The 13,865-nt window shown below is 40.4% G+C and overlaps 1 protein-coding gene across 2 annotated transcripts; it reads right to left on the reverse strand.

Annotated features, from left to right (window-relative positions):
• Positions 1-778: 778 nt before the first annotated feature.
• LOC111220414 (DEP domain-containing protein 7-like) lies at positions 779-9,449 on the reverse strand. 2 transcript variants are annotated; one of them, XM_022743496.1, is made up of 9 exons: positions 9,390-9,449; positions 5,653-6,115; positions 4,302-4,432; positions 3,979-4,171; positions 3,156-3,376; positions 2,873-3,015; positions 2,667-2,792; positions 2,268-2,346; positions 779-2,174 (listed from the first exon to the last, which is right to left on the reverse strand). In XM_022743496.1, exons 1-9 carry the CDS (start codon positions 9,403-9,405, stop codon positions 1,951-1,953), a joined length of 1,596 nt encoding a protein of 531 aa, XP_022599217.1. In that variant the 5' UTR covers positions 9,406-9,449; the 3' UTR covers positions 779-1,950. The 2 variants fall into 2 exon arrangements, with proteins under 2 accessions (XP_022599217.1, XP_022599224.1); XM_022743503.1 differs by lacking the exon at positions 9,390-9,449 and adding an exon at positions 8,583-8,667.
• Between the last annotated feature and the right edge of the window lie 4,416 nt (positions 9,450-13,865).

The raw sequence follows: 13,865 nt of genomic DNA on the forward strand, positions 1-13,865 counted from the left end.
TAAAAAAAAAAAAACCCTCAGAATTAGCTCTCCAATCCAGGCAGTTCTTAAACTCTACTTCATATAAAAACATACAACTTACATAAAGAACGTTTTTTTAATATTTGCCAGCTGCTGGTTTTCACATTGTACTGATTGCCCCATTATTTGTCTGCCCAGCACAGCCTTTGTTCTGAGCATGAGGCAGCCTATCTCACCTCCGAGTCTATTCACAGGTAACACTGTGACATGAAACACTTTCCACAGAACACTAGTCTACTGCCACATAATGAAGTCTGAATTCTATTTTGAAATTTGCATTATTTTAGAAGTCTCTGCCTATTGCTCTTAGAAACTAAAACTGACTGTGAAAAACAAAAACATATATCTATGATAACGTCTTTACTTTTGTGGGTGTTTGTATTCAATAGTTTCTGAATGATAAATGTGAGAGAATCATTTGTTTCCTTTAAAGTGTTTTAGTAGAGCTCCCCACCAAGAGGACCTATCAAAGAAAGTAATTGCATGGTTCTTTCTGGTTTCTCGTTCTTGTTTTGCTCTCTAGCATCAACAAAACTACCTGAACAAAAGGTCTCGAAAGGAAAGTACCTCTCATTTTCTCATTACAATTGATAAGCTACTGTTTGCATTTCAAACTCTGGACTCTTGAGATGTTGAGATGAAAGCGTGTGTGTTTTGGCTGGAACTTCTTAATGTAAACAATGACAGAATATGAGAAAAGGAAAGGGGCTTTCATGAACATTGAACTCAAACATTATTTCCAAAACTATGTCTTTATTTTAGAGATACACAGTGTGTGTATGGATGTCAGTTTTTACAGCTTCATTAGTTGACAGAGCACCTAAAGCCCACTCTCAGTAACACATATGGAGGTGACTGTATTTGCAACTGTATTTGACAGAAAAAGCCATGTCCACTGCTCGGCTTGTGTTTAAATAGGCCTGGGCCATAAAGCTCTGTCTCAAAATGAGCACAATATTGAATAATATTTGTGTTTGATAGACACATTTCTGGGCAATCCAGATGGAATTTGTTTTCTTTTTATCAGCACATACACATTTTGTGTCTCCAATGAAAAAAGGGGTAACCTACATGTATGAATGAATTTCAGCTGAATTTTATCAAGACCTGGCAAAATGTGTGCGGCTTAAAGTTAGTCCTGGAATGCTTCTGTCACCTGGAGATGCGGAAGCGATTTCCTCAGGTGATTAGAGAGGGGCACAAAACCTTATTTCAAACAGAACCTTGAAAATGCAGCTAAAACGCAGCTATGGTTAAGGTTTTCAGTCAAAAAAAAAAATTACAAACATCTGTTTTGCTGATTTGTAGCAACAAACACAAACCCCCAGAGGGCTGATTCTCATGAATGCCTCTGACTGTTTACTACAGCACATCATTAGACTTTCAGATTTGCAGGTTCAAATTTCCGTTTGATGGTTCCTCAGTCTGTGCATCGCACTGTATATGAGAAACCACATGAACAGACACATTTTCTAATTCTAACATTGTTCCTATTGCACAAGCACAGAGAATACATCCATTGAAAAGTGACATGCAGACTTGTCCTTACTGGCTTGCAGATACAGAACGTCATCAAGACGCATTGCAGTGTGAAAACAAAACAAAACAAAAAAGCTTTCAGGAACACATGGTTCTCTTTGTCGTTCTGGGAAAGTAACAGTCTCACATATAACTGACAGTCATTTCATGTTAGTGTCCTGCACCAAAGAAAATATTTTTTTTAAATTTAAGACATGTAAAAAGTAAATATGTCCTTAAATATCGCAGCTTATTAAGAGTCTCTACAATTAAAATTCACATTCTTTTTCAGTAGTTTAAACAATTTACATACAAGCAAAGAAAATCCACTTACTATACCGCACATCATCGTATCAGATTTTCTTCTTACATCTATGTCTTTTTACATTATGATACATGATCTAATAAATATTACTGTAGCAACATGTTGATACTGGACAATCTATTTCCAAAGTACTGAACAAAAATCTCTGGATGGCCTTTATAAAACTGTCCCAGCAGCCGTCTCTTTTCTCTGGCGGAGAGTTTTGGGTCCTCGTGGACTGTCCGGAGTAAGGACCAAAGTTCTTCTTTGGTGGTTTTCTGTGCATTTTCTGAATAGGCCTTAGCACTCAGTCTTGTGCAGAATGTCGACCCTGCAGTAAAGAGAGATGGAGAAGCAAAAATTGAGAGTAGGAAAAGTTTGGTCGCACAAATAAGAATAAGAGATAAAAGGAAAATGTGCAAACCTGTTATCATATCTGGATCCTTCCCTTTCACAATGTTCACTATTCTGTCACTGACCATCTTGTGCAAGGAAACAGGAATCTGGTGGGAAGAGAGCAATAAAAGAAAACATTAAGGTTCCATTTACTTTGACTTAACGATCCAACATTAATATGAATAAAATGTTTGTTTTGTTTGTAGCTGTCTGTGATCTCACAAAGTCAGACACATGTGATTTATGAATTCTCTCTCCAGTAATATCCAACGTCTGATTGGTTACAAGTCTGCTTCTGAACAGCCTGTGTAAACAGCTTTTTATCTACCCTGCGCCTAAGGTCTCTTGCAGAGATTGCTACATCCCTCCTACAACAACAAATGCACACGTACACACACTGGCAAAGAGGAAAATTAGCAGCACTCACTTTGAAAAGATCACAGTGGTTATCCATCATAAACAGAACCATCAAGTCCACCTTTCCTTTGGAGAGTCTTCTGCTGTAGACGATGGCACTTGAGAAAGACCTCTTCACCGCCATTCTGTTCTCAATCTGACAGAGGATTATTTAGAGTTAATAACAATCTAACAAACTCATCTTCAGAGACACACAAGATGCGCACAAGTGCCCACCTCTTTGTGCAGTTTGACCTCCTGTGGTTTGGCTGCAGTGGCCATGAATCTCAGCAGTCTGCGTAGCTCCTCCCTGCTGCGAGAGTCCTGCAGCTTCAGGCTCAGCTGCAGAGCCTCCAGAGCTTGCTCCTGCTTGCCGTTCACTGACAAACAACCACAGAAAATACAAGGATGAAAATGCGGAACTTGATCAAATTAGTCTTTGTGATTATAATGTATTTGAAATAGCCCTCCTAAAAAAAACAACAGGGTACCTAAGAGCCCTTATAGCTCCTCCTCTTACCGAGTAATTCCGAGATGCCAGAGTGAATGTCGAAGACGTGGTTGCTGAGCAGTGGTGGCTGTTGTGTGTGTCCGTAATGCTGAGCCAGGACCTCATAGAGCAGCCTCTTACACTGGACCACGTCGTTTGCACAAGCAGCCAAACCTCGACTGACCTCAACCACTAGTTCATCAGGCAGAAACTCCAGACAGTCCACTGCCCCTGACATCCACTCATCAGCCCTGAGGGGGAGGGAAGTAGTGTGATTTTAGACACAGACAGCAGATTGAACAAAGTCAAGCGAGTGAGAGATACAAATAAGGTCAGATAAGCTCTTGATCTTCAGTGTTTTGGAGACAATTTGTCTGCTTCCAGCAAAGTAACATAGACTTCTTTTTTTTTTTAAGTGTTTTTTCAGGCATTTTTGCCTTTATTCTTCTGATAGGACAGTGAGAGATAGAGAATAAAGTCAGGCAGAGAGAGAGAAAGAGTGGACTCGAACCCATGGCCACTGAGGTTAGGACTAAGCCTGTGTGGTACACACCCTACCACGTTAAAACCAGGCTCGAATTATTTTTTTATTCATGTAGGTTACACATAATCAGTAATAAAATAATAATTTCATCATGATTATTTGCTCAGGCAGAGGTAGCAACACCACATTATAAAACTATACATACTATAGACTACACACTATTATATTCAGAAGTTTGTCTGGGTAGCAGCTGGTAAAGAGTTAAAAAAAAAAACCCCAGTGGATTAGGATTGACAGAAATATGGATTTGAATAAGAAAATTGACTTTTATAGCAGACAGTAAAACTGTAAATGCTTTTGAGGACTTACTGGGCTTCGCTGAAGGCCTTGAGGACCTCTCGGTCTAGGTAGCTGGATGTGTACAACAGGTCTGGGTCACTGTCTGTGCCATGCAGGGGAGGCCGAGATGCGTCCTTGCCCTCTAATAAGTTCTCCAGTAGGGGGAGCTCTATCAGCTGCAACAGCCTGAACACTGCCTGCTGGTGCCACACCTCATCCACACCTGTTAAAAGTCAGAAGTGTCTTAGGTGCACAAATACACAGACACACGAGTATGACCAAGCATTTACTGCACACAGCCGGTCCTGTTTTGCATCATTCTCCTGTGTCTCATCAGATAGAGGACAACTTACGCTCTTGTGAGAGGCCGAGGTTGATCATCTGAGGGGTGATGGTCGAGCCCAGGTTGAGGTTTCCCAGCACGTCCTCCATTGTTTTGTCTGTTGTTACAGGGGAGTGGGTGGAGTAGCCCAGCACCTCTTGTCTGAAGAGTAACATAATTACAGCAATCAGTGCAAAATGATTGAAGAGAGGAAAAAAAACAGACTTATTACAGGAACAAATGTGGCGTCAGGCTGCAAATGTTTTCTAGTACATGTGATTCAGTCTCAATTTACTGCTGCTTTGATTACAGTCATTTCATATCAAACTGACAAAATAAATGTTCTATTTTCAACATTAAACAGTTTCTGATGACCATTGAATTGGATGTGAAGTTCTTCTTTTTTGTTTACATTGCATTATTGCCATTAAGACTTGACTCGGCCCATGCTGCAAACAACAAAAGCCTCACTTAAACTGCTTGAGCACATGGCTCATCTCCCATTAGGGACTTATAGCATAGTCCAGCTTGGAGCTGTCACTCTGATAAAAACATCAGATCAGAAGGGAGCAAACACAAAGTCCTGAGGCCATGTGTTAGCAAGCATCCTGCCTGTCTCTGCTTTGTGCTCCACGGCATCACTAGAACGTGACTCTCCAGCCACAAAGTAAAGGAGAATTGACTGACTGACACTTATTCGCTTTCTTGCTGAGAGTCAGATGAGATGTTCTATAACATTATCATGTCTGAACTGTCAATATGAAGCTACAGCCAGCAGCCAGTCACTCAGCTTAGCTTAGCACAAAACACTACAAAACACTACAACTACGAAATTCGAAAACGCCAAAAAACTGTCTGTGAAACAAAAAAATTGCTTTTACACTTCAGTTGCAGTATTGCAAACGAATGAAATATAACATGCTACTTAGCGAGATTTAGAAGTTCCTTTGTTACAGAGCCGAGCTAGTTTCCCGCTATTTCCGGTCTTTGTGCTAAGCTTTAAAATGACGATACAGACATGAGAGTGTTCCTTCTCATTTCACTCTCACCAAGAAAAAGAATAAAACATGTTGGAGCAAGAACCTCAGTGGTTTTCTATCTCTTACGTCTCTCTTCTAATATTACATTTAGATTTTGCTATTTAAGTTGGTATTTAAACTTAAAATTGCAATACTGGTAATGAAGGGGTTACTGGAAATGAATGGTATCAAGACATGTCTACATGATGGGAGTTCAAGAATCTCATGCCATGCCTCACTAGCTTTCAGAGGCTGCCAGTCTAAAGCCATGCTGGATTTTGGATTAACTCCTGGCTATCAGGAGAAAGGAGAACAAAGCAAATCAAAATTGAGATCTGAAGATGTTGTGACATGAGTCTGTACCTTTCACGTGACGGACTATAGCTGTTCTTGTTCCTGTTCATGCTCGGTGAGTCATAGCCGCTCTCGATGGTACTAGTGGAGTGAGAGTTGGCGTTGGTCAGCGATGATGAGGAGCTGGTTGCCGGGCTCAGGAACCTGTACAAACTGCAACTACTGTCCTCAAACGTTGCCCTCTTCTTTTCCTTCCCGAATACTTTAATGCCCACGGGCTCAAACACCCTCGAGTCCATCAGGGCCTGGCAAAGACGGACGGCCTTGTAGCGAGGCACTGCCTCATCGCCAAAGAAACGGTTGAGGGTGATGTGTGCCAACACCACATCCACTGCCTCTGAGCCCAGGAAGCAGTCATGGTAGGACTTGAGGTTGTGGCGCCGGCGCTTGACCTCCACATGAGTGTGGAGATTGGAGATGATGCTGCTCCAGATATAAGTGGCCCGGAAAGGCTTCCCAGCCATGCCTTGTCCTGATGGAGGAGGACAGGAGAGAATCAGTGGATGGAAAAGGAGACCTGAAGTGGAGGTGATAAACTCTTTAATCAACCAAGAAAAGCAGGGAATGAGCTTCCTTGACATTTCATAATCACAGTTCACAAGATTCATAATTCAAATGCTGCACAGATTCCAACTAACTGGCAATGACAATAGCACTTAGAATACTAGTGGCTGAAAGGATTAGTTGGTTGGTAAATCAATTGAAAATGAATCAACAACAATTTATTTTCTAATCAATTAATCATTTCAATAATTCATCAACTAATTTTTGCAAGTTGGAAACTTCTCAAAATGGATTTCCTGCTTTTCTGTGGGTTAAATCATTGTAAATTTAATATTTTCAGGTTCGGACCACTGGTCAGACTAAGCCATTGATCAGTTAATGAGACAAATAATCACATAATTAACAAAAGCAACAAGAAAAAACAGGATGAAAATAAACTTTTATACATGCAGACGCTATAAAACCCCAACACAACTAATTCAACTTCCCTAAACACTAATCCCTTTGGTGATCCAGTTGTCCACAACTGTCTCAGCTTTGTCTATTGTCTGAGTAATTTCTCAGAAACTACAGAGAATTGTGCTTTCTGTCTTCACCAAACACACACTCCCTGTCCTCTGTGTATCGTCACATAATCTGAATCTGGATTTGAGTTACTGTACGTGGGTGTAACAGCGCGAGGTCCAGGATCAATGTATCCCATTGGTGTAGTAGTCAAACCCAAATCCTCTTTTGAGGCCTGTTTGTGTGCAGTATTGAAAAGCTTAATTTTAATACAATTAACATGACTAACGTTTAAGAATCAAATACTGAAGTCAACAAAAGCATCAAATGTGCCTGATGTACCATAACAGACACCCAACACAATCTTTGTACACAGCCGGCGACACTCAGATCACATGCACAAGGAAACAGAGACAATGATCATATTGTGAGCCTTCTCTCACAAGAGATATCCTAATATCTTCCTGTTGTGTTTTCCACTGGATGGGCTGCATTGCTACTAATACAGGTGCGTAAAGCAGTAGGTGGTTTGTGCAACCAAACACAAAGACATGCTCAAAACTCCATCAAGTTTTTTCTCAACATAATCTAATCTGCCTGTCTTTGTTAGATTGGTTTTTGTTGATGGAAAACGATTTGTGTCATTCACCACGAGCCAGACCTATGAAACAAAGTTAAGCTGGCCTTAGTGAGATGTTACTGTGGCTTTCATCTCACAACAGGAAACATTTAAAGCCTGTTGAGCAAATGCTAGGGGAGGATCTGAGAGATTCACTAAGGCCAGAGGCAATAAATCAGGCACCTGACAGCAGCAGCCAGGCTCCATGTTATGATAACACAACATGACAAATACAATTAGTGACCCATCTGTGAAACTTGAAAACAAAAACACCCGGGAACAGGACAGCGGTAAGCAGATGTTTGCCCACTCGTTTCAGAAAATACAACAGCTCATTGAGAGAAGGGGAAGGTGTGCGGTAGGTATCTTGGTGATCTACTGATTAATGAGATGCATCTGAGTCAAACTGCGTGTCCCTCTGGGGGAGAAGAAACTGTGCTGAACTGGGGATTTGCATATCAGGGAAGAACAACAGGAACAACAGCAGTTGTTCACAGAAGAACACCTTTAAACAATTTGCATGAATAATAGGAAGACAATTCAATTAAATATTTCCTTCATTGCAACCAGAAATTCTAATTTGAGAAGATATCCTCAAGAAACATTAGAAGTAGCCTACATATATATATATATATATATATATTATTTTTTTTTTACAAATATCAGTCAGTGCACTCATTTTAAACTCACTGTAAATGACAGAACAATAATTAGGGAATTATATAGGCCTACTATTTGAACAATTAGTAGAAAAAACTGCATTATCAGAATAAAGTCCTTGATTTAGGAGTTAGGGCAGGACCATCTGGAGAATCCCATCAGGGGTCCCTGGATTACCACTCACACAATAAATCCGGATCTGATCAATATCCATTAATGCTTGTTCAAAGAGGTACAAAAAAAAAGGAAAAAAAAAAGTGGGGGTCAGGCGGGGGTCAAAACAATCCTGGGAACCCGGCTCTGCTCTGTCACCTCTTGTTGCTTGCGCCAGGCAGAGATTTGAGCCCAGTTTGCATAGCTGACGCCATGTCTCCTTCCTTGTGACTCTGTAAAAACCCATCAGGTAGACTGTGGCACGATGCAAGAGGGAACTGACCTGCGTTTCAGCCAAGGACAACAGTGCGCCGTGTGTTTGCACACATCAGTGGAGGTAAATAATCGCAGAGGGAGCAGCGCAGTTAGCACAGCTAGATACAACTCCCTAAACCTGAGCTAGTATTATCACTGCAGCAGTGAAGCCAACACACGTGAAAATAATATTATATGAATAAATAATATAAGTTTAACCTGCAACAAGCACAAATCTACTCACTTCAAGCAATGAAAACGCACTGTGGCACCATCAGACCAATTGCAGCAGGTTGATAATAGCCTGCGGCCGACACCTTCATTCCTCCAGCATGCTGACACTAGTGAGATTTAACCGATCAAGCCGCGGGACACAGTATGAACCCGTATGAATTTGAACCCTCATATCCTGTGCGGTATATACTGTATATGGTGGCCTATAGTCTGCCTGTGTTTCAACATCAACACTACACTGCTGAGTCGGCACTGAGCACAACTAATGTCAAAGAAGCCAAACGTTCTTATTAGGCTATTATAACTGATCTACAAAGGATTAAGTGGTTTATTAAACTCGAATAAAGTCATTATTATAAACCCCTTTACAAAAGGTGCCTCATATTATTTTTCCTATACTTTCAAAATGCTTGGAAAAAAACGATGCTTGAATTACAAACATGACTAAACAAAGGTGACATAAACACATAGACATATTTTAGACAGAGTGAATTTAGATTAAAAACAACATCCACTTTTAAGTAGAAACATTTAGCATTAGACCACACTTTCTATTAGTACAATTAGTATCACAAATAGTCTAGTGAACTACATCAATTCAGTGTGGCACATTCTTTACCTTCAAAATGACCAATAGTTTCTGTCAAATCCAAATCAGCAACATGAGACATATGAAAATGTCATTTCTAAAAATGCCATCAACACAGCAGGTTACAGAACTAAATAAGCCGGGGAAAATTATTTCAAACAAGACAAGAAATCAACAACATCTAGTCTATCATGTTTTAGCAGCAATAAGTGATTCAAGTGGTTTTACCTGGTGTTCGGTGCATGAAAACTTCCTCCAGTGACAGTAAACACAGCCATCCAGACCTTGTCCTCGGTCTTCAGTTCTCAACGTGACGCACGCAACTGACTACGTTCTGCCCGAAACCGTCCCCTCCCACTGCAATACATTATTCATGTCCCAATCACCGCCCCGCCCGGAGATTCACATAATAATAATGACCGCACTGTTTCCCACCAACTTTTACATTTAAAGTAGATAGTATCTACAATGGTGCAACCAAATCATGGTTTCATCCTAACGTGTACGCTAGGCCGAATGATTTTCTTTTATCACATACAATCATTATACCTAATACAATGCTGCAGAGTAGCCAAAGGTAATGCTCGTTAAATATTCTCATCGGTTTTTAACAATTTTACTGCTAAGGTAAAAGACTTTCAGTTTAAAGGAAATGCTAAAAAAAAAAAAAAAAAGATCCAGGAAGTTTTCACACAACCTTTCTCTCACCAAGTCACACCCTTAAAGCCCACACTGTAAGTGAATGGAATCTGATAAAGACTTGAAGTGTTTCACAGAAGAGAAGAAAAGAGAAGAAATGAAAAGAAAATGAATTATTACAATTATCATTATAAAATGGGCATGTTTTTTTTCACCTTTTCCTCATCAAAACATCACTGGAGACAGAGTTTTGAGACATGTGACTGCAGGTGCGTCAGGTGTCAACACTGGCCCCTGATGCGATTCCACCACATCTGTTATCATCATCTTACACAGTCTCCAGACTGTTATCACAAACAAACACGCACACCCTGGAGTAACCACGCATGAGCTGTAGTAGGGACAGATTTCATGAAGTCAGGCTCTGACCTGGTGCCTTCTTTCTTGAGGTGTAATCTGACAATGGAAAAGTAGTAAGCTGACACTGTAAACCCAGTGTTGGTCACTTGCTGAAAGGGAGACTGGAAGGAAGACAGCTATTATGATCATGAGAGACAAGCAGGGTGCAACGGGTGAGGCGTGTAACTGGGGCAGACCGGTTTGATTACTTCACCTCCTCCAACGTAGAAAAATGCTTTTTTACCCCAGGTGGAGTGAGAGCGTGTGAGCAGAAGAAAGAGGCAGAGAGAAATCTGTAGCCATGCAGCAGTTCCTTTCAAACCATTTGATTAAAGAGGGAAACACCTTTCTCCTTCACAGACCGTTGAGCCGCTCTTGAGCAAGGCAGGTTTTCATCTTCAAATGGGCACTGATCTTACACATGAAGTTCAGTCTGCTCATCATAAGAAGTACTCCTACTCAGTCCATATGGGGGGGGGGGGCATTTAGGAGACAGGAAGGGTCTAATGAAGGATGCTAAAGTTGCATTATGGGAAATGTAAGATCTAGCGTTTTTGGAATATTCTTAAAAAAAAAAAAAAATCTGTGTCTTGTGAGTCAACCAGTTTTTTGGAATCGCAGTATTAAATTGTTGGTGTACCCCTTTAAGAATACAAAACAGAGACGCACCCATGACTGTGGGGTTTAAGATGCTGACCATGAACAGCAATATCTGTGGTTGGAGTCTGGCTGGGAACCAGTGTTGCATCTCTCTCCTGACGTTATCTAATAAAGGCATAAAAGGCATCCAAAAAAGAGTTGAATAAGATCTTGTGTGTTAATCAGAACCTTTTACCTGGACAGCTAAACACAGGGGCAAGAAGGATGAAATGAAACACTACTATTCCAAAACCGCCAACCCTTCATCATAAGCACTATAAAACTTTCATGACTTTAATGACAATTAAAAGCTGCTCAAGTAAAAGCTCTTTTCCCCTCCATAAAAATGAATGATATCACATCAGAATTTGAACTTGTTTGCACTGAGTCACATAAGTAAACACTACTCTTCACCTCAAAGTAACTAAAGCAACATTTTCTAATAATAACAGTCATTACATCAAAATTCCAAATTCCACTGAATTCATAGGAGCTCAGCATAAGTTGTAGCAGGAACTAATGTATGAACAGACTCACTCACCTTTTCTGTTGCTGTAGATGTTGTTTATAATATTTATGGAGCCATCATATCCACACACAACAAAGGAAATGCACGCCTTGCTTTTAAAAGAAATGCGACTCGGTGCCAAAACTGGTTTTACAACTCTTCACATGAATGCACCGCCATCAGATGTTCCTGGTATTTTGTCAACTCGCCACAAAGCTGACGATGAAACTTCAGTGGTGAAGAGTGAAACATGCTTTACACTGACAGAAAATGAGACGGAGAAAGAGTGAGGAGAGGGAGAGGGAGAGAACACTCTGGTTAATGCAATCAGAAATTCTGGTCCACAAGGTCAAAGCAATATTTACTCTCCTGTTTCTCTACATTTGCCTGGAAAGCCCTGCATATTTCCTTTTCTTTCTCCTTCATACTTATCGGTCACGCAATGCTAGTCAGGTACTAATTTGTTTACAGTTATGACAATGACAAATATCCTCAGGAATTTTCTCCAGAAACTTTTATGCGGAAACTGTATGAAGCATTGCTGTGACTGTGGGACCAGAGTTGTTGGTTGAGATCCTTTGATAAAACTGAAGGTTTCCTGTAAATGAGAAAAAACTCATGAGCAAGACATTCAGTCCCCAAATGCCAGTGTTGGAAGAAGTACTCAGATCCTTCACTTCAGTAAAAATGCAGATTGCACAATGTAAAAATGTTCCATTACAAGTTCAATTCCCACATTTAAAATCATACTTCCTTACTTTCTACAGCCATTTTGGCAGCAAAATGTGCTTAAAATAAAAGTAGGCCTACTCATTCTGCAGGAAATTGATATTACACAATACAATACATTATATTGTTAATACCAATGCATCAGCGTGTAAATAGCATCTTATTGTTGTAGCTGGTTGAGGTGGAGCTTGTTTTAACAACATAGGTCATGAGAACAAATAGAAACAAAACGCGAACCCACACTTTAGACATGAATCTGTATGCATTTTTTTTTACTATTCTCTAATCTTTGCTTTTTGTGAGGTATTGTAACATTTTGTAGCATATTGCTACATCTTAATCTTTTTAAGTACCGCTTTTTGTAAAGGATAACAAGCCAAAAAACGTGTAGGAGCAACTGGTTTAATATTTAATAGTGAATTATATTTTATAATCTCATTATTTTTCTTTATGTTAAAGTAATGACAAATAAAAAGTAAATGGCCACTATAGCTGTCAAAAAGTATTGTCTGAATTGGAAATGGAAAAAATCATGCAATGTATTAGTATCTCAAAACTGTACCTATGTATGGTAAATGTAGAGCAAAATGCTTAGTCACTTTCCACCACTGATAAATGCACAGATGCAGATGTTCAGTTGTCAGTGGAACATGCCAGGTTAGTCTGTGCAGCTGCCAGACTGAGTACAAATCTGTAACTCTCCCTTCCACAGATTCCTGCTAAGCACCCTGCGAGTGTGTACTTCACACAGTACATTAAGTTTTACTAGGGGGCATTTCCAAAACCAATAGGCCAGTTTCTGTGCCCTTCTCACATACTCATGCTGCCTCAAGGGTCCTCTCAGTCCGTCTCCCACATATGCAACAATGCAGTGCATTAAAATTCATATGCTTTTCATCTGGAGAGCAGACGTTCAGTATCTGTCTTTACCAGTTGTGCCCGTACTGGAATCCCAAACGCTTGCCGCCCTCCGCCCCCGTTCCTCTCCAACTCCAAAGGCCAGAGGACAGTGGCTTTCCTCACAGAACTGTCGCTGCAGCACAGAGACACTTTTGTTTTTTTGGCGGTTGCCAGTAATTTTGCATTGTGGCTGGCCTGGCTGGACAATCATATTTTATTCAACAGCCCCGAGACCCTTTCAGACGACGTCTGAAGTCAGCCACCCATTCACAGTAAATAGTTTGGTCATGAGAACATGGTGGGCGAGCATAACGCCAAGTTTTTTTTGCCTTGCTGTTACCTCCCCCCAGAAGGATATAAGCCAATATCAACTGCACACTCCAACAAGCAGGTGAAGTTGAACACTAACTGGCCAAGTTTGTTGGATCGCTGCCACTATTTTAGAGTTGTGGATTGCAGGATGCATTGCTGACGCTTTTAGAAGTGAACAAAACATCTAATGAAGAACGATAACCTCATTCTCACCCACTCTTCTTCCCTTGGCTGCAAAACAACTGTCAATGCAGCCAAAGTTTTCATAAAATCCCGTGTAATGGAGCAAATCATACGTAGCAAACATCCTTGGTACACAGTCATAAACAGTAACTTCTAAAATCCAATGCGATGTACAATTAGTACTCAGAATCTCCTGTTCAATGAGTGCTTATATGCAGCAGTCTATCCCTCCACGTCCACAATAAAGGCAGCCATTAGCATCTAGATATGCATGTCCTAGGTACACTCTGGTTAAATATTTCTGCACAATAACGATTTTGTCCTGTGAGGTTTAAAAGAACTGAATCCCTAAGTTATACATAATTTTAATACTTTATCTTCACTTCAGGCCCCAT

Source organism: Seriola dumerili, unplaced genomic scaffold (genome assembly GCF_002260705.1).
Source record: "Seriola dumerili isolate Sdu_G_001 unplaced genomic scaffold, Sdu_1.0 BDQW01000003.1, whole genome shotgun sequence".
NCBI lineage: Eukaryota > Metazoa > Chordata > Actinopteri > Carangiformes > Carangidae > Seriola > Seriola dumerili.